A 22,205-nucleotide genomic window follows, 5' to 3' on the forward strand; every position below is an offset into this window, starting at 1 on the left:
GGAGGCTGAGTTAGTTTCTTAAGTGGAATATTCTGCTTTAAATTTTCCCGTTAAGAAACTAAACTTTGAAGTGAGTGTGGGAAAGTCAGAGACGCAAAAATTATATTGCAAGAGATTCTCCTTTTCCTATCCTTCAAAATCTCTTTTTCAAGAAGAGCAAACTGCAGCGTCAAAATGAGGAAGAAGGATAGCTAACTTCTATATAAATCTCAAGGAGCAGTGTCAACTGAGGCGGGGAGTCAGACAGCTGCCAACAAGCAAGAATAATCATTATTTTGCTATATATTCTAATACTAAATCAAATGCCGATTCAAACTAACTTCAAATGATTTAAGGGAATTTGTCAGATTCCTTTGACCAATGAGTTGGAAAGATTTTCATTTACTGTTTTCTTTAGTTGATGGGCTTATTAGTAACTTAAGCTACTAAGACACATTAATTCCAAGCACTTAAGGAAGAGACTGACTGTGTAAAGTTTAAATACAAGTGAAAAATTGGGGGCCTGAGGCTCAAATCCAACTCACTGAGGTGTTTTGCTTGGATCCTACAGGCATTTTATTTTAATGTGTGAGCCAACATTTTAAAAAGATTAAAAAAAAAATCACATTTAGAACATCCAGATTTTTGAGCCTCTTAAGAAAAGGAAGATTTGGCAGCGACAGGCTCACATTCCCATATGGCCACAATCTGCTGAAGCTGAGTGTCAGCTGCCCCTTTAGAGCGGTGTGGTCACAGATCCACCGTTCCTGGCAGTCCACCTCACTCCTTATCTTTTCCATCCCTGGAGGCATCTGAGTTTGTGACCCCTACTTTAAAGGAAATGAAGAGGGAGAATGCAGGAATTAAAGGCAAAAAAGGAAAAAAACGAAAAAATAAAGAGAAGACACAGTCCATATCACTTGGGGAAAATGTCAGTGTACCAGACAGCAAAAAAGTGTTTCTCAACACAGTAAGTCACAGTACTTTGGTTCACTAGATAAGAACTGGCTTGTGAGAAGGAGAAATTAAAATGTGACGTTAATCCTTCAGCATAAATGTTGCCCTAATGAAGCACTTTCAGTATTCCGGCCCACGCTGAGATTCTAGGGGACTATTTCAGAAGAACTCTTCAAATCCTTCTACTGCTTCTAATATTTATGCTGAGTTTATCCAGGAGAAAAAGAGGACACAGCTTTCTTGGTTTGTCTAACACCTCAGCATATTCTTTCCAATAATTAGATCCTTGTCTTTATCAGTAACTATGGCTCAGCTCACACTCAAAGGCAAAACAAAATACTTGACCAGGATCAGAAATACGGTCACGATGCAGGAAATAATGAAATACTGTCTTTCCAAATTATTCTCCTTGCTCCTCTACCAAGTGCTTTCAATGGTTTCTGATTTTTGCCCACGAGGGTGAGATAGCAAATTCGAGGTTTTATTTCAACTAGCACGTTTTTTTTTTTTTTTTTTTTTTTAAAGATTTTTTATTTTTTCCTTTTTCTCCCCAAAGCCCCCCAGTACATAGTTGTGTATTCTTCGTTGTGGGTTCTTCTAGTTGTGGCATGTGGGACGCTGCCTCAGCGTGGTCTGATGAGCAGTGCCATGTCCGCGCCCAGGATTCGAACTAACGAAACACTGGGCCGCCTGCAGCGGAGCGCGCGAACTTAACCACTCGGCCACGGGGCCAGCCCCTAGCACGTTTTTTTTTTAAAAAGGGAGATTTCCTAAGTATCTTACGAAATAACTTTTTCAGCCCCTCCCTAGCCCTCTGTTCCTTCAAGTTCCTCATCTTTCTCCCTAGTGTACAATGGCATTTCTTTTGTGAGCTAGTTATCTTGTTGTATTTTACACAGAATGGGAGGCTAAAGGAAAACTGCCAAGAACTTTACTCAAGGTCACGAAGAAAAGGCAAAATACGGATGTGGAATTTCCTAAGACTTGGCCCAGGGTTTGAGAGTCAGGAAACTGTGACCTTTGAACATCATTTCTGGTGTGCCAAAATTATTTGTGGCAGAATATTATAAAGGGTGTAAACTTAAAAGGAGGAAGTAAAGGAACCCAGGGCATACGTGTTCCACAGGCAAAGAAAACAAAGTCCTGAGGTTTCTAAGGAGGGAGATATTCTCAGAGAACTGGATCCATGTGGTCCAGTGGGCACATGGGAGACAGAAAGAAAAGGGGAAGGAGGTACAGCAATGGGCAGGAGGAAAGGGAGCTGAGAACAAGAATGCAAGTGAGGAGGGGAGGGGACCCTGTATTAAGTGGTAGGGCAGTGAGATCAAGGAAGCCATTCATGTACACACAGAACACTCAGACGAGTGTGTGTCCAGAAAATGTTTCCTAACGTGAAGCCACACAGACACCACATCCCCAGTGAAGGAAACAGAGACATAAAGAAGATCCATAAAACACAGGAGAAAACGTGCAGTTAAACATACTTCCTCCTCCCCTCACATGAGAGGGGCTCACACGCACACAACAAGAGGTGGCCCAGCACAGTGGTTAAGAGCACGGACTCTGGACTAGACCAGCCCAACTGCCTAAGTTTGAATCCAGATCCTGCCGCTCACTAGTTGGCTGACCTTGAGCAAGTTACTTAACCTATTTGTGCCTGTTTTCTCTTCTGTAAAATGATAACGTTAAAGAAGTAAATGAATTAAAACATTGAGAATAGTGTCTGGCACACACAAAGCGCTACATAAATTAAACAAATAACATGTATACAAAGGAAGGCATAGAGGAGACCCACATGCTCAAACTCTGAAACAGTTACAGTATAAAAGCATATTCTCTTTGCTATATGTACATATTCTTGTAGAAACAATAGCCACAAAAAAATAAGACAATCTAAAGTTTAGATAACCAGATGGCTAACAAATCACTGACCTAGAGGGAAAGAGAACTCAGTGGCAAGGTAGCTGGCAAAGAGAGGATTGGGTAGGAGTGTGTGGAAGATGCGCCACTTAAGAAGGCACAGGACGAGTTTTGACTCTGGACTCTGGATGCCAGGCCTGGAAGGCTGGGACGACTGTGGTGCCTGGAGGGGATGGCAGCAGCTGGGTTAGAGAAACTGCGGTATCAGACTGACTGGTGTCCTCTGCTGCCAATTAAATACGAGAGCATGGAAGGAGAATCAAGCCGTCTCCTTGCCTCCTCTGCTATATTTCTACCCACTTCACCTCTTATAATCTGGTCTCTGATCCCAGCACCCTACTGAAACTAACCTCTGGGATTTCCATAGCCGGGAGGCCTCATCTCCATGATGATATTTATGCAGCATCGGACACCACTGACAAGCCTGGGAGTTGGGAAACTTCCTTTTTCCCTTGGCTTCCTCTCAGCTCTTCTTCTACCTTCTTAACTACAACTTCACAGCCTCTTTCACAATTCTTACCAATTCTTTTCAATTCTATCTCAGAAATTTCTTTTACATTAGACTCTTCATGCTCATTGCTACTGCCTTAGTTCAGGCCTTTGTTCTCTCCCCGAGGTTTCTGAAAGTCTTACCTGGTCTTCCTGCCCCCATCTCTGCACTCCCATCCATCTTCCATGCTGCACCCAGAGTTACTTTTCCAAAACAAATATGTGATCACATTATTTTCCTCCTTATAAACCTCCACTGATGGACTTCCCACTCAGAATAATATAAAATTCAAACTTTACATGTTAGATTCTTCACTATCTTGTTCCACCTTACCTCTCTAGTTTTCTTTTTCACCTCTTGACTCTACCCATTCTAATTCACCCTGAATTTCTCACTGTTCCCTGCATATACTATATGCTACGATGCTGTGCCTGGACCCCACTTCCCGACCTTTTCTATCTGGAAAGTCCTTTTCTTCCTCCAAGACCCACCTGAATTGTCATCTGCTAAGGAATGTCCTCCTCAGCTTCCCTAAGCAGAAAGAGTTCTTCATTTTCTGAGTGCCTATGGCACTGTGATCAAGCACTCTTATAATACATGCCATCCAAGATTGTAATTTACCTGTTTGTCTGATTTCTCATTTACTCATGAGCACCTCAAAGACAGAGCCAACTGTTTTACTAATTAGTAAAAACCCCTGGGCCCAGCACAGTACCTTGCACATGGCATGGCTTTCTCTCAAAATATGTTGGTTGAATCAAACATAGCCCTTTCATAAAATAGGGAAAAGAGAATCTTTAGTTCTAACAGTGTAAATGTTTAAGCATAAAATAAGAAAACAAATGAGACTGTTTTGCAAAACCTCAGGCTCTACTGTGAAGAGAACAGAACGGCCTATCGCTCACCGCTGAATATCCTTGTTCTTCCACAAGGAGGCAGACTGAGCCTTGGGCACTCTCTCAATGAAATTCACCAGCTCTTCCATGAGAAGCCTGGATTTAAACAAAAAAAGTGAAGAACGCTCATGAGAGGAACAGAAAAATACCACACACTGTAGCCAAGAGAAATAGGCTTGCCCACCTTCCGCTGCCCAATCACCTTTCTCTCCGTTGCACATAAACTTGGGCACCATTTCACATAAGGCAGAACAAAGGCCTAGCCTTCTCATTGAATTTCCATGCTCAAAATTCTGAATGTAAATGATTTAATTCACCTTTAAAACAAGTCTGGCACATTTCTTGTCTCTAAACACTGAAATATATAAGCCTATGGTTTAACTCTCTCTTTTAAGATCTCTGCCTTTATGTAACTAAAAATACAAAAAGAGAAAAAGTTAAATGACTGTGAAGTACCTGATTTTGGTGGCAGCTGGGATGGGGGTAGGATTGTTTTTTTTTAATGACGATATTAAATGTACGTTTCAAACTGGTAAAATAAGTTTTCGTGACACTGTTTTAGGAATTGACAAAATTCCATGTGGAAGAATACTCTAAGAACTAATCCTAAAAACCTATCAAGGACCTGTAAAAGGACAGACTCTGCAGATCACCAGATGGATTACCACCGAGTCACAAGCGAGGGGATCTAAGAAATGCCTCACTCAAGTAGATCAATGATCCACAAGCTCTGAGGAAGACATGGTACAGAGAACTGTTAGAATCCTGAACAGCTAGAGGATGACCAAAAAGCTAGAAACAGATTTTCAACATTTTTGAATCCCCCTTTATAACCCAGTATAGATGATCCATATTGACCTAAATCCTCTCCCAATCAAAATATAGATATGGCAAGCAATAAATTTATTAGCATTTTAATGCTGAACAAAACTTCATTTCATTTCCATTTATTTATTTATTTATTCCTAATACCATCTCCTCCTTTCATGTTGAAGGAGCAGTACTAGTTCCAGCATTTGAAGATCTGGGATCCAGGCTCATTATCGTTCTGGCTGTCGCTTTCAGGAGACCAGTCTGGTGTGCCCATCTTTACACTTCAACTTTTTCAGACTAGAGTCTAATGTTTTCAGCTTATTCTCCCATTGAAACTGATCCATCATCCTTTTTTTCTTTGCTGAGGAAGATTTGCCCTGAGCTAACATCTGTTGCTAATCTTCCTCTTTTTGCTTGAGGAAGATTTGTCCTGAGCTAACATCTATGCCAATCTTCCTCTATTTTGTATGTGGGTCACTGCCACAGCATGGCCACCAACAAGTGGTGAAGCTCCACGCCTGGGAAACAAACATGGGCCACAAAAGTGAAGCACATTGAACTTAACCCCTAGGACACAGACTGGTCCCTGATCCATCATCTTGAGTGTTTTACTTTTCTATAATGTCTCTTCCTCAGATCCCTTATGTTTTTCTGGATATACTGCAGGTAATGTGATTTGACACAAAAACAAAGACCAATTTTGTTTCACTTCTAGTAATTCTATCTTGTTGGACTTCTGCAAGACACTAGAACCCAAAGCTCAGAGTCTATATTCGACATCTAGATCTCATATTTTGGGTCTAGATAGTTTCACCTTATACCATACTTGTTAATTTGCTTCAACACAATTGTTTTCTGGGGTAATTTTCTTCACATAATTTTTTTCTAACTATGCTTCAGTTACTTGCAGTAACCAACTGGATCACGACGGCTTGGAAGGTGCAGAGGAAGAGACAGCGGGACATTCCAAGTCAAAGGAAGGCTCTGAGAATTTTACTCCTTGGAGTCCTGAGTTGTACTCTGTCAACAGTACAGACAACTTAAACATCTAATTACTTATTCTGTTTTCTACAAGCTGTGTCCATTTACAGTCTGCACTAAACCACAAAAGGGGGGGAAATTTTGAAAGCAAAGTAATAAAATTTCTACTTTTTTTCTTAAATATGTTCTTTTCTCCTGAAGCTCTTTGCATTGCATCTTTGTGGCACCTTACTAAATGTTACCTCCCCTAATTAGTATCATCTACATAGAGGAGTTGTCTCTATGAACTCCTTCTTCTAGTTTTTGTAAAAAAAAAAAAAAAGGCAAAAGAAAAGACTAATGAGGAATTCTCACAGCATCAATCTGTAGGCAATTCCAGTGAATATTTGTTTTATCTAGAGTTGTCTATTCATGCCTATTCTTTGGGTCAGCTGCTCAGAAAGAAATAGCAATCAGTCTTGGCACAACTCTATTATATAGGTACCACTGAACGTAGTTCTTCAGCCACATCCTAATGGGATGAGAATAAATGTGCTCACCTGCCGATCTGAACAGTGGGCTCTGTGGCATACACCGTGCCTGTGAATCCGGTGTGCTCAGTGATGTAGGGCAGTGCCATCATGCAGTGATAGTTAGAGATGAGGATCACATCTACCGTAGACAGATCTATTAGCTCGGTCTGCAAAGAAGAGGGAGGGAATGATACATATCTGTTTAGGGCACATAGATCAACATGATGTGACTGAAAAATGATGTTGTCAGGATGAAGAGAAATAGTCTTTGTACCAGAGAATAATGATGCCTTTCCTGCAATACTTCTATTTTCTCATTTTAGGATATTCCCTCATATTGACATTAAATAGCAGGACAGGATGGCGAACACCAAGAATGTAGCCAGTCCACCAGCAGTGCTCTGATTTTACCAAAACAGAGTTCTGAGTCAGACATGAGGACAAATGACAACAGGACACTTCAGCAGCTGTTGCCTTGCAAGTGAACCAGGTAACACGAAGCAGAGAGAGCACAATACAAGCTGCAAGTGGAACCAGAAGGCAATGCGTCGCTGCTATGGGTTACTGGGAAAGGAGAGTGCAGCAAACAGAAACCAGCTCTTCAAAAGCCAAATGTGGGAGGCAACTTTTTTTTGGAGGTAACTTTTGAAGACTTGTGCTGGATACGGAGCCCCAAAAAATGTAGTGGCAGAGTCATAAAAGGAAATTATACTCTCATATTCTACCCTAATCTAAACCCTAAATCTACCCTTTACTCCATTATAAAGGTCATGTGAAAAGGGAAAAGATAGGCTGGCACATGAGGGAAAATGCTACCCATGTTTAGTAAATTTTATGAAAACTCTTTTAGTAGAAGGGAAAGTTTTCCCCATAAATTTAAGTCCTACCTTTCTTTTAAGGCTAAAGTCTCTTCTTCTACTAAGCTTTCCTGATTTGCCCAGATGAAAGAAACCACTTCTTCCTCAGGATTCCCAAGGTACTTTGTGTATATGTCTCTTACGGCAGTTATCATTCTGTACAGTGGCACCTCAAAGTATCACCTTGTCCCTCAAAGGTTACATGTCTCTGAGGTTAAGAATCCTGTGTGACTCATCTCTGTCCCCTTCTAGCTGTGGCAGCCAGTACGTGACAGGCCTTGGTGCACTGTTGTTGGAGGAATGCATCATTATAAGCAGCACCCTCTGTGGGGAAAAGTGAGACACCATGGTTCAGAGACATCATTCAGTCAGTGAGTTCTCCCTCATGGAAGTTACCCCTGGGAAACTGCATGGTGCACTAACGACAGCATGGAGTAAGTCACGGAAGCGTTTCAGGAGAATGAGTCGTTGAGCTAATATGTCCCCCACAGAGAAGTAACAAAGATGTCTGTGTCCTCTTTGCAAATGATAGGGACAGTGTGCCATTCTGGATGTGGTATTTTCTGGCTGAAGAACTTTACATACAAAATAAGTTAATTTACTAACGCTGCCAAGGCATAATCAGCTTCTGAGAAGAGCATGCCGATTAGAGGTCAGAAGCCACTCACTGCCATGGCAATGGCAATCTGTGTGAATAAAATGCCTAACGACAATAATATCCAATTTACACCACCTTTAACTCCATGTTGTGCACTGTAGCTCCAATACATGGTCCTCATAATGAGGGGTCATGTAACATTCTGCTGGTCCTATTCCCCACTACCTCTCTAGAACCATTTTTAAACAAATAAGGAATTAGAGTGACAGATCCAGAAGAAAACAAGGGAATGACAGCTGAAGCATCAATAAAGCTCAAAAGCATCCCTCCACCTTCCCTCTCACATACAGAAACTAGGTGAGGCTATTTGAAATTTCTCTTCAACATATAAGAATAAGCGCACAGAGTCTACAATGATGAGAAATTTCATGAGAACAGCTAGAAGAAAAAAAAATATATGTCTGTTTATATATATATATCAAGAGTGTTTACATAAACATTTTTCCTCTGAGAAATAAAGTTACCATCCAAACCACATATATATACTCATATTTATATATTTATTCACATACTTTCACTCAATGAAATCCAATACAGATTATTTTAATTTTAAACTTGTTGTATTCAGACACTTGGGTTCTGCACACCATGAATTGAGTCAAAACAACCATAATTTATTGGTTATACTGTCCTACACTTCACACAAAGATATTTAAGGTAGTTGCACTAGATTATAAATTCTACGAGGACTGGGATTAGGTCTGTCTGGCTCACCCACAAGTCAGCCAAGACTGGACTGCAGAAAGTACCTCTCTACTAATTTTCCGATTCTCCTATTTTCTCCCCATCATACGATGCCCTCACTCTATTACTTAGAATAGCGACTACTACTAACTTGACATAAACTACAAATTATGACACAAGTTGAAAAACCTTACATGGTTCTAGAATCCAACAATCCTTTAGCTTGGCAAAAGGTGAACTGTGAAACAGAAACTGTCTAATTTCAAAGTTTAGTACTCTATGGAGCGAGTCAGAAAGTCACCAGAACACCAAATCATAAATTCTACATCGCTGTCCATAAACTGAAGGTTGCTGCAGTCAGTGCCATATGTAGTAAGTGAAAATAAATGCAGCATCTGGGATTAAGAATCTTTGAACAGATGGGGAACTGCCCCACCAATTCCTAAATGACACATGAAGATGCCAAAAAGATTTTAGTAGCAGTTAGGCAGAGCTCCGGAATCTTGGTAACTCTCTACCTTCACCCTTGTTCTGAGTACTTTATCTCAACTTTCTCCCTTATCTGCCACCTTCGATTACCAAGTCCTTCTTTCTCTTCCTTCCTCTCTTTTGCTCTGGTACCCTAAAAGGGCACATATACATACAAAGAGAGAAAAAAGGGTATCAAAGAAAGTGTTGAAATGGAAAGAGAAGACAAAAATAAGGGAAACAGCAATCTAAATTTCCTTTTCTCTTCGGCACTGAATTGTGAAAGTATTTTCTGTAGGCACCGTAATCTACTGGGCACATGGAGAGAACAGGAGGGTAGCTTCGTACCGATTTCCTCAGGAACCCTGACTAACTACTAGCTTCCTACACTTTATCTTCTGCTGAGATCTCCATGTAGGCCACTGTGAGTATTAGGCCTGCCAGCTGAGATTAGGTTCCCTTAAAACTAAGGGAAACTGAGCTTCATTTCCTTTAAAACGATGAAACTGGCCCCAAATTCTTACAAGTCTCACTGTGATAATAACATGCAAGCAAAAGACATTCATGACTGGGTTCAGAATCCATAAATTTCAAGCAATATTCAATATGGCATTTCAAGTCAACAAGAATTTTTACAGTTGACTGCACTGGTTGAATAACAGCAATTCCCAGTTACCTACTATAAGCAAGACTAGGAAAAGTATGGCTAATCTAACACAGGCATTATATGACAAAACTGAAAGGCGTGAGTTATTTCTTTACCTTGCTCAAAACTACGCCCTAGTACAAGTGTCAGTAGAGATTACAGAAAGAGCTAGAACAGGAAGAAGAGAGTGACTTAAATGATTTACAGACAATATAAAGAGCTCCTAAATGATCATATTTTAGCTGCATAACAATGTACCTGAAACAACAGATTCATTTCCATTTGAAAACAGAAAAGCTAAGCCCCTTAAAATTATTTCTTGACTTCACTTTGAGAGATGACGACACATGCTTTGTTTCTATAAGATTCATTTTAATCTTACCTCTGGCAAGCAGAATTCAGGCACAGAATCTACAAATACATGACCCGAGCACTCCTTTAGCTCCTAAAAGAGATGAAATGAAAAAACTCTTGGAAGAGATATCCAACAGACACAGCACCAAAGAAATTTCATTCCCAGACCAAACTTTCCATGAAGAATCACACACCACTAGAGCTGGAGGGAAGCTGGGTTATTTAGGCCAACTCTTCCCTGTTTAGGCTCAGGGAGGCTAAGCGTCTTTCCAGGATAAAAAACACTGGTTTGTGGCTGACTCAGGACTTGAATGCACATTTCTTGATGACTCTTCATGGACGCCATGCGTAGACACATGCTGCTTCCGTAACTCACGATCCAATGCTTTCCAGATAATGGTTACGTAGTCCATACCAGCAACACCAGAATGATTTGCGAATACTGATGGAAGTGAAAATTCCTAGGCCCTACCAAAGCCCTAAAGGGTCAGAAACTCTAGGGATGAGGCTGTAGAACCTGGATTTATAACAAGCACCTCCAGTGACTTTGCTACGCAATCAGGTTAGGAGTCTTGGCCCTAGACTGGGACTCAGAACCTCTTTCTCCTCCTACCAAGAGTCAAGGGGCAAGGGACAAATGAGGAGGGAGATGAAGAGCAGAGGCTAGAGCTTAAAGAACCACCACCACCTCCGCGAATACATCTTTGTTCTTGAAGAGCACACAATTTATTTGGGATTATAAACCAAATGCATTCATTCAAAAGAAAAAGTATACTAATAAAGAAAGAATATAGTACAACTCCTCACTCCACCCATGACCTACCATATTTAATATGCCTGTCTTAGTTTGGATTCCCTCACAAACAGACCCTGAGAAAAGGTGGGTGCAAGCTTTTATGGGAGGTGCTGAAAAAAACAGCAGGAGGATGGGCAAGTGATAAAGGGAAAGGAAGGTGGCTGATAATGGCCATGTTATTGAGTTACATACCACTGTGGGCAACTGGGACTTACTCCCATGGGAAAGCTCTGAGAAATGGTATAAAACATACACCTTGGAGTTATTCTACCCAGGGCCAAGGGACCTGGGATATTAATATAGTAACTCCTGCATTCTGCGCAGCTTCAGGAAGAAGCTCTCAGGCCAAGCCATACAGGTATTGGCAGCTGGAGTTATGACAGGGCACACTGAAGAGATATGAGCGGGCCACCAATAGGGTTTGCTACAATGCCTCTAGAGGCCACTAGAGTTGTTGTCTTCCCTCAATGACACTTTAATTTATTTTTTTAAATTTTATTTACTTATTCTTTTGAGGAAGATTAGCCTTGAGCTAACATCTGCCACCAGTCCTCCTCTTTTTGCTGAGGAAGACAGGCCCTGAGCTAACATCCGTGCCCATCTTCCTCTACTTTATATGTGGGATGCCTGCCACAGCACGGCTTGACAAGCAATGCATAGGTCTGCACACAGGATCCGAACCGGTGAACCCCGGGCTGCAGAAGTGGAACGTGTGAACTTAACTGCTGCACCACCAGGCCGGCCCCCGTCACTGACACTTTAAACTGAAATCTCTGGAGGATTTTTTGCTCTAACAAAGTTAAAGCTATGACTTTATAACAAAATCAGTAAAACACAGAACTTGGTTCATAGTTTGCTTTTTCCAGAAAGAGAAAAATACTGTTAGAGTTTTGTTCCATCATGTTTTCCTTAGTCATTGAATATCTATGTCTGTGGATTCATATCTATGTATATTTAGATATCAGAGCCTGAATGGTTTTACTCTCAATCTTATCTGAAAATACAGTAGTTACTATATATTATTTTCCTTTTGAACTTGTACAAGTCTCACAAAACCCTGACAGAATACTCCCCCCTCTTGCCTCCCACTGTAAATTTTGGTTCTTCTTCTTACGTCAGTACAGTTAACCAGCGAAAGGCTGAGCCAAGAAGAGACTGAAAACAGTTCTTAATTACAATCTACCTGCCAGCTCAAAGCAAATGAGCAATTATGTTTAATGGGAGAAGACTCCCAACTTCCTTAGGATGAGGTTAAAAATGATTAAAGACAAATCACGGGAAATTTCAAAGCTCTGCCTGGTCCTAAACTGGCTATATAGCCTTAGTTCCCCAAATGCTACCTATCAGGGCATGTCTACCTCACAGGACAAAGCCTCCTCTGAGGCTTTCCCTCTTCCTCGCCTGGAGAAGCATATTTGCCATTCCGCGCACTTACAATGTTGCTATTTTATTCACCACTCCCTTATAATGAAATGCTCCCACATACACATGCAAGTCATTTTGCTCACAATGCACCGGTAATGGGATGCTTCTGAGCCCTTCTCAGGGAACAATGATTTACAGCCAGAAGGAAAGTCAGGCTGAAATCAGGTGCACAGGTTCCCGAACGTCACATAATTTTACAGTTAGCTATGTGGGAAATCTGGTTTCAAATTATGCATTTGGCTTGCACTTGAGGTTGGGGTGCAGTTACAGGAATTAATTCCGTAAAAGAGCACCTCTTTATTTAACAGTATCTATTACAAGAAGGAAATGCCTTATTCAGATGAATCATTTTAAGGATCTTTAAACTTATTCAGTCTTTTAACTGTGAAACTTGGGAGAGGAAAAATGATTTATCGGACTAAGAAAGACATGGGTGAGCTTTACAGTTTTTAACCTTCCTTTACCTACGATTTTTTTTAGTATAAAATTTGACTAGATTATAGTTTTAACATTTTTTGTACCTTTGGTCTCTCATTTATAAGTTAACTGTCTAAATACTGATGTGAGGAAGGAATTACCGTGAAGATAATCTAAGGTCAAAAATATAATAGCTTTGAAAAAAAAATAATTGAAGCCACTTATTTTAGGTCTAGTTAGTCAGTGATTAAAGTCACAGTAACACCTCAAATACTAGATTCCTAGAACTGTGTTCTTTTTTCACAACCTATAAGATTGTCCATTCTAGGCTACCAGAAAAGGCTGGAATCACAGATGAGTCTGGAAGGTCCTCTACTCAAATTTACCTGAGAACACGCTTCCCTCCCACTCCCCCAAGAACACACTGCCCAGGAAGTTAAACATCCAGCTCCTCAGTCCATTCTCCACACTGCGGCCAAAGTGACCTGATCAGAGGGTAAGATGACATTGCCCTCCTGCAACCTTCTGTGGCCTCTCATCATCCAAAGAATAAGACCCAAACTTTCCACAAAGCCCTTCCTGATCTGACCCCTGACAGAAGCACTTTAACACTCACATATGTGATGATTTTAAAGTTAGCAAAAAAAAAAAGTTTACTCCTTCCATCATAGAGTCAGTGCAGCCTCAAAATGAAAAGAGCTGGATGGAATTCACTAATAAGCATCACCTTCGAAACTCTCATTGCAATTTCTAAAAATAACAGTTTCTTTTGTGATCATAAAATGTATTTGCAGCAGAAGTTCTTAGATTTTTTACACATGCGAAAACTGGACTAGTGTCTGATCACTGAGATTCCCTAAAAGGCTCTAAAAACAATCATCACCAAGTACTGAAGATCCTACATTGATCTTGGGATTTTTCAGGGAGAATACATGGGGAAAAAAACGAATCCATCAGTCACATTACTATAGGCTGTGTAGGAGAGAAAGACATTTCCTCTACCCATTCTGGGTTCTTCTGGCCGGAGAACAAATTAAATTCACGAGACAGAATAACAGGAGAAAATTAAACAAAGCTTTATAACATGTATACATGGGAGATGCTCAGGCAACCTGAGCAACTCGCCAAAATGGCTGAAGCCACCACCTTAAATCCCACACTCAGGTAAAGACAAAGGAGGATGTTGGGGGTGGGGGAGTTGATTATGGGAGATTACCACACAAGTACAGTAAACAAGACTCAGGTTATTATGCAGACTTGAGTCCTTGCCTTCCACATTGATGAGAGTTTCCAGAGATAAGCTCATCCCCCCTTCTTCCTGTTATAGAGAGGGAGACACCTTTACAGACGATTTCCTTTACAATGTAAATGTCTCTTAACAAAGGGTAAGTAAATTCTACTTTTCAGAGTTTCTTTTCTGTCTGCAGTTTTTAAAAGTAACCAGCCCAAAATAATCCTCGTGCCAAAGAGACATATCTTGGGGTGGCCAATTCCAGTCCCCCACAGGTGTCTCCGGTATGACAAGAAGGCTTTCCACTGGTGTAGATACACTTCAGTTAATCATTACCTTGTCCAAGAAAGCATTTCCATCCTTTAGGGACCAGCCGGGAAGATTAGACAGCCTGGGACTGCAAAACAAAAGATTAAATTACCCTAAATAGATTATAATCCTCAGTTATTTCATGATGACTGTACTGTCTGCATAAGTTTAAAAACAGTTGGAAATTACTGGCAGGAATGCTCATCCAAAACACCAATCAAAAAGATGAAAAATAACCATGTTGTATCAAGCTTAAGAACTATGTGGCAATGGAACATTAAAAAGCCAAATAATTTAGCACTAAATTGGGAAAATTTTAAAAATGCTATGCAGAATAATAAAGGGAAAAAAGAAAGATGAGACACTACGGCATTTTACAGTTTTCCAGTTACTGCCCTCAACTTCACCTTGCTTGTTTGACAACAAGCCCGAGGGAGGGTGACTGCGAGCACTATATTATGAATGAGAAAACAGACTCAGAGGGGTCAGGTGCTCTGACGAGAACACTGAGCTGTCTATCAGCCAGAATCCCGCAAATAAAAATACCTGAACTCTAGGCAAGTCTGTATTCCAGATTCACTGCTTATAAATGGATTAGTCACTTGTCACCCATGGCTTGAGGTTCCAATTCTGGAAAATGAAGCTAGTTTTCCTGAGTGTTACAAAATGACACCATATCTAAGTGAATAATTTCTAGAAGGTGAGGTTAATTTCACATCTATGTGACAATATAAAAGTCTAGATTCAGAAATCCTTCACTTCTGGTAATCCTAGGATTTAACTGTGTGCTATTAGTTGACCAGAAGAATTATACTGGAGGCTGAAAATGCAAATAACTCAGGAGAAAAAAAATACTGGTAAAAAGAAAAACTTAATGACCAAGGTAATGTGTGAAAAAAAGCACATGAGGAGAACAAGTTGGAGAGCAAAAGGATTTTAGCACTTCACCACAAAATTAGTCTGTGAAGTAAAAATTAAGGGCAAAGTATGGGGGTGCGATTAAAAGACTCCAATCGGAAAGCAAATTAATGTATAGTCCCTTATCCTCTTCCCAAAATAATTTTATCAAATTCTGACTTTGTAATTAGGTGACAGGTACAAAAGTGAAATAGAAACACAAATTTATTTTGTGAATATTTGTCAATCTTCTAGGAAAGGTTAAAAACCTTAATAAATATACATGCATCTAATTTTAGAAAAAAAGTGAGAATTTTTGAAGTAATTTTAATTTTGACATAATTCCAAACTTACAGAAAAGCTGTAAGAATATAGGTACAACAGAGTCCCACATACCATATCTTTGCCTAGATTCTCCTGTTTACATTCTGCCTTTACTAATAAAAAAGTGAGAATTTTGGATTTCATACTTGAGAGTGAAATTTACTTTACAAGGAGAATCAAATTTGCTTGGTATAAGTTATACAAATAAACTTTTTTTTTTAACTCTGGGATTTTTCTGTTCTAAACTCTCAGAAAAATATGCTATTAATAGTTAGCTGTTTAATTCCTATCTCATTTCATAGTCACATATATGTCTTCACTTATAGACTTCTTACTTCCTGAAAAATAAATTTACTATCAGATCAGATTAAAAAACGAAGCATTCTAAGGGCTGGCCCTGTGGCATAGTGGTTAAGTTTGGCACAGTCCACTTTGGTGGCCCAGGTTCGCAGGTTTGGATCCCAGGTACAGACCTACACCACTTATCAGCCATGCTCTGGTGGGGACCCATGTACAAAATAGAGAAAGAGTGGCATTAGATGTTAGCTCAGGGTTAATCTTCCTCACACAAAAAAAGAGGAAACTTGGCAACAGATGTTAGCTCAGGGTGAAATCTTCCTCAGCAAAACAATAAATAAATAAATAAATAAAATCAAAAATTCTAAAAAAAAGTGTAATGACAAGACAATGTGAATTCTGTTCTCATTTCATGCACGCTAACTCTCTAAATGAGGGTGTAAATATCCGCTTCCCTTTACAAAGAGAACTGATCAAAGGACATGCATCTGTGTGTTCCCCTTCACAAAATACTGGTAAAAAGGCTAAACAAATCAGCCTTCAAATTACAGATGACTGATGCAGTTAGTTGTCCTCAACAAATGATTAGAAATGGTGTACTGCTTTATCAGAGAATAATTGTTTTTTTAAAAAGTAAAAATTTCAGGTATTGTGGTTTTAACTTCTGCTAAACATTTTTTTATAACATCAAAGCCTTCTATGAAACACCCATAGTTATTTTGGATATGAGAAATAGCTAAGTAGATGGGACTGAACGCTCAAAGCACAGCATGACCATGCTATAACAACAGTGCCAAAGATGAAGGGCGACGGAAACGTGTAACCAAATGGCAAAGGAATGCTGACTATAGAGATGAAAATAATTGGTTACTGACTTCCAATGAGTTAATGACTAAGCAACAAAGAGTTAGTAAACTTTAAACTACCAAAGGGGAAGGGACTTACTACTTTGCTATTAACGATTATGAAATTTGTGTAAGTTTTTTAAACAAGGAAACATAAGTCTCTCCACAGACACCTACTTTAATAAAATATGGGAGGTGATGATATTAGAATTATGATTATAGATGAACATATCTTTACATCCACTATTTAACAATAATTTCTTAGAAAAAAAGGATGCCATTAAAAATGTTATAGTCAAGAAAAAACATATGTATACAAGATCTGTTTTTTTAGTATTTATTTTCTTTAAAAAATAGGTAAAATATTCCCATATATAAATAAATAAATAACCTAAGGCATTTAAAAGTAATCTACCACCTAGAAAAAACTGTGAAAGGTAGAATGAACAGGATATTCATTTTCTCTTTATACTTTTAATTTTTCCAGTTTCCTAGTTTGAAATGTATTACTTTTATAATCAGAAAATAATAATGAGGGGCTGGCCCACTGTTATAGTGGTCAAGTTTGCACACTCTGCTTCAGTGGCCTGGGGTTTCCCGGTTCAGATCCCGAGTGTGGACCCATGCCCTGTTTATCAAGCCATGCTGTGGGAGGCATTCCACATATAAAGTAGAGGAAGATGGGCACAGATGTTAGCTCAAGGCTGATCTTCCTCAGCAAAAGGAGGAGGATTTGTGGCAGGCGTTACCTCAGGGCTAATCTTCCTCAAAAAAAATTAATAACAACAATAATAATGAAAGAGACATAACTACATTCATTCATGCAAAAAATATTTATAGAAGCTGGCCTGGTGGTGTAGCAGTTAAATTTGTGCACTCCACTTCAGTGGCCTAGGGTTTGCAGGTTCACATCTTGGGCATGGACCTATGCACCACTCATCAAGCCATGCTGTGGTGGCATCCCACATACAAGGCAGAAGAAGATGGGCATAGATGTTAGCACAGGGACAATCTTCCTCAAGCAAAAAGAGGAAGACTGGCAATGGATGCTACCTCCTCACCAGAATAATAATAATAATAATAATAACAATAATATTAATATTAATATTTGTAAAAGCTTACTTTGAGCAAAGTATGCAAAGAATAGGGATATGACAGTAAATAAAATAATCCTTGCATTTTAGTTTGCATTCTAGTATAAGGAGATAATGAACATCAATTAAAACAGAATAGAATAAAACCTATGACAGAGGTAAGCAGAAGGTGTTATGGGTTTACACACAGAAAGGACACTTTTGACACTACACACTGTGCGGTGGTGTGGAAAGCAGGCAAGAGGAGTTATGAGTAAAGATGGAGGAGGTCTTTCCAGAAAGAGGGAACAGGGAACAGACTCATCATTTGGTGTAGTATTGTAGGAGAACGAGGAACTCATCCTTACTCATTCATTAATGAATTTTATTTACGTGTCAAGTACTCAGGTGCTGGTGATATGACTGTGAGCAAAACACATCTCTCCTCCTAAGGAGGTAGGGAAGACAGACACATCAAGCAGGCACACAAACAGAGAACAAGATGTTAAAAATGATGAAGCAGTATAGTACAAAGTACCAAGGGGGTGGGCGCTGTGGCCTAAGTTCGGTGTGCTCTGCTTCGGTGGCCTGGGTTTGGTTCCCAGGTGTGGACCTGCACCACTTGTCAGCGGCTATGCTGTGGCGGCGACCCACATACAAAATAGAGGAAGATTGGCACAGATGTTAGCTCAGGGTGAATCTTCCTCAGCGAAAAAAAAAAAAAGACTTCTCCGGTCTATGATGATTGAGTGGAGACCTGGACAGCAGTAGAGTCAAGGGAAAGCTCAAGGGGCAGGGTTTAGAGGGAATAAAGAAAGAAGACAGTGACAAGGCCCAGTACTTTCTTCCAGTCCTTCTCACCAGTCATGGCATAGACATCTTACATAAAAGTTTATTCAAACGAAATTTCAGTGAGAGTTCCATATACTCTCTCCCCCTCATCCAACTAGAATGTCATCTTTATTTGCTTCCTATATAGAAACTGGAGTGATACATGATCTGAGAGAGAAGCTCCTGCAAAGCAGGCTAAGGAAAGTAGGATGTGGGAGGGGGAGAAGAGCCTTCGTGGCTGAAGAAATAATTCGTGTGACTGCTCCCAAGCAGGAGATAAGATTTCTTCGAAATTGAAAGGAAACAAAGAGCAAGATACTAGAAGGGTAGGCATAATGTCTAATACACCAAGATGAACTTGGTATTTATCCTAAGAGCAATGAAAAACCACTGAAAGGTTTTAAACAGATAAGAGACAAGACTTGTACTTCTAAAAGATGATTTTGGAGAAAATTGACATCCTGTGGCTTCTGATAATACATACAATCATTTGTGCGGTATTCCTACCAAAAAACCCCCAACCTAATCATGAGGAAACATCCAAAAAACCCAAATTGAAAGATGTTATATAAAATAATTAGCCTGTACTCCAAAAATGACAAGGTCACAAAAGACAGACTAAGAAACTCTTCCAGATTAAAGGAGACTAAAGACATGACAACTAAATGCAACGTGTGATCTGGAATGGATCCTGGACCAGTATCGTTATTTTTCTTTTTTGCTTTAAAAGGAATTATAGTGAAATATGAATTGGTGTAACTTTGGCAATATGAATAAAGCACGCACCTTAGATACAAGTATAGTATTAATGTAAGCTTCCTGATTTTGATTATTGTACTATGGTTATGTAAGACAATGTCCTTATTCTTAGAAAGTAAACACTCAAGTATTTTGATGGTACAGGAGTATGATGTCTGTATCTTTCAAACGGGTCAGAAAAAAATTATATGCATACATGTAAAGAGAAAATAATAAAGCAAATGTGATAAAATGTTAACTACTGGTAAGGGTAACTGGAAGTTGTTTGTACTATTCTTGCAATTTTTCTGTAAATCTGAAGTGACTTTTTCTTTTTTAAGGAAGATTAGCCCTAGCTAACACCTGCTGCCAATCCTCTGCGTTTTGCTGAGGAAGATTGGCCCTGAGCTAACATCTGTGCCCATCTTCCTCTACTTTATATGTGGGACGCCTGCCACAGCATGGCTTGATAAGTCGTGCTAGGTCCGCGCCTGGGATCCAAACCAGTGGACGCTGGGCCACCGAAGCAGAGCATGCAAACTTAACCACTACACCACTGGGCCGGCCCCTGAAGTGATTTTAAAATAAAAAGTTATACAAAAAATGACCCTGGATTCAGACAGGGGCAAGATCAGAATTGAAGAAACTGGTTAGGAGGCTTTAGCAGTAATACCTGTAAAAGATGATGATGAATACAGCACTGAAGTGACAGGATTCTAGAGGCATTTAGAAGGTAAAAACGACAAGGCTTAATAAAAGACTGAATGCGGGAAGCAGGGAAGAGGGGCATGACGAAGTTAACTCCCAATTTTATGGCTTTTCTAACAGGATGCCATTCACTAAGATAGGGTACTTGGGGGAAAACCAGTTCTGGGAGGGTCTGCGCTCCTCTTCTGCACCAAGTCTACTCATGAATTCAGCTTGAGGCACGATGAGTTCTGAAGTGCCTTCAAAGGCACATCCAAAGAGAGAAACTCAGTAGGCATTTTGGATATATGAATCCAGAACTCAGAAGAAAATTAACTGAAGATACACATTAGTAAGTTATTGTTTGGATGGTTATTGAAGCCCTGAGCATTTATTAAATTTCCTTGGTGGAGACTCTGAAGGCCAAGCACTGGATACTGAAGAATTCTGATATGTGAAGGCCATTAGAGGAAGATGACTCTCCAAAGTAAACAGAAGACGAAGAGTCAGAGAAGTAAGAGGAAAACCAGGAAAGCATGATCATGGTGGCAAGTGCTGCTGAAGGATGCATGATGATCGAAGTAGGGTTGGGACTGACAAATATGCATAACAGCTAATGAGATGGAAGTCATTTGTGACTTTGGTGAGAGGTGTTCTGGTGGGTGGTGTGGGCAAGCACAGATTGGAGGGAATTAGGAATGCTGAAGGGGAAAGTGGAGTTCAGAGAAGGTAAAAAAAAATTTTTTTAAGTTAGAAGCGACTGAGTATAATTTGGGAAGCAGTGAGTCAAGATGGAAAGGTTTGAGATAGAGGAAAGATTACAACTAATAATGCAATGACTCTGAGAAGGTAAGAAAGGTTAGAGTCCAGAGAAGATAAAGGGATTCATTCACATGACAATTATTTACTACACGCCAAGCTACATGCAGCTACCACACGCTAAGAACTATCTTAGGCACTGGGGATACAACGGAGAACAAAAAAATCCCTGCCCTTATAAAACATCCCTTAGTGGCGAAGACAGACAATATATAAAGAAATATTATATATAATGTAATGATAAGTGCTATGAAGAAAAATAAAGCAGGATTAGGGGACAGGAGGCACTGGGGATACTATTTCAACAGAGTCTATCTTCAAGGTTTCTGGCCTGAGCAAAAGACGACACTTTGTAACGAACTATATGGGCCCACTAGTATATATCATCCCACTACTATAACCTCCCTCTGAGAGAAAACAATGACAAAGGCAAGAGAGAGTGGAAGTGGATTCCAACGCTGAGCCAGGGCTGTGAGAATAGAGAATCAGGTAAAGACAAGAATGAGCAGGAAAGGGAAAACGTAGCCAGGACTGTCTGCCCAAGTCAGGTTCGAACACCTAGATAATTCAAGACCTCGCAGAGCCAAGTAGGCCATCTTTTAGAAACCCTCATAGTATCTTGTATTTTATTTTTTTTAGCAATTACCACAAGTATACAGCTGTTTTCTCAACACAAGTATAACGAAATCTTCAACTGTGTAATTCTCTCTCCCCTAACAGACTGTAAGCTCCACGAGGAAGGGGAAGCTTTCTTGTTCATGTCTGTATCCCTGGATCCAGTGCAGTGCAGATTCTTAATAAACACCAAAGAATGAACGTTTTAATCTTTGGGGGGAAACAGACAATAATATCAGGCTATTCTAATAAGAAACACCCTGTCAGTCATTTTTGTAGAGAAACACATACAATGCCTACAGTTACTTGTAAATATATATATATATGGATGGTAAATCTATTTCTAGGTGCTGGGTGTGATTACAACTGAATTTTATTAGCTTTGCATAAATTATAAGCTGCAATTATCTCTGACTTTATCCCCATCACCTTATTGTATCCTTTATCTCAGAAAAAAATCAATGGTTGATTTTTTTTTTTAAAGATTGGCACCTGAGCTAACATCTGTTACCAATCTTTTTTCTTCTACTTCTCCCCAAAGTCCCCCAGTACATAGTTCTATATTCTAGTTGTAGGTCCTTCTGGTTGTGCTATGTGGGACGCTGCCTCAGCATGGCTTGATGAGTGGTGCTAGGTCCATGTCCAGGATCTGAACTGGCAAATCCCGGGCCGCTGAAGTGGAGCAC

General features: G+C 39.8%; 1 protein-coding gene across 6 annotated transcripts in view; it reads right to left on the bottom strand.

Moving 5' to 3' along the window:
* The window catches only part of INTS9 (integrator complex subunit 9), a 104,456-nt gene that overhangs the window by 50,468 nt on the left and 31,783 nt on the right, over positions 1 to 22,205 (bottom strand). For all 6 annotated transcript variants that reach the window (XM_001493351.7, XM_014737801.3, XM_014737802.3 and 3 more), the window contains 4 exons: positions 14,421 to 14,481; positions 10,244 to 10,306; positions 6,576 to 6,715; positions 4,252 to 4,338 (listed from right to left, as the gene is read on the bottom strand). In XM_001493351.7, coding sequence (XP_001493401.3) covers positions 4,252 to 4,338; positions 6,576 to 6,715; positions 10,244 to 10,306; positions 14,421 to 14,481 — 351 coding nt within the window. The remainder of the gene's footprint in view (positions 1 to 4,251; positions 4,339 to 6,575; positions 6,716 to 10,243; positions 10,307 to 14,420; positions 14,482 to 22,205) is intronic.

This window comes from Equus caballus, chromosome 2, assembly GCF_041296265.1.
Source record: "Equus caballus isolate H_3958 breed thoroughbred chromosome 2, TB-T2T, whole genome shotgun sequence".
Taxonomy (NCBI): Eukaryota; Metazoa; Chordata; class Mammalia; order Perissodactyla; family Equidae; genus Equus; species Equus caballus.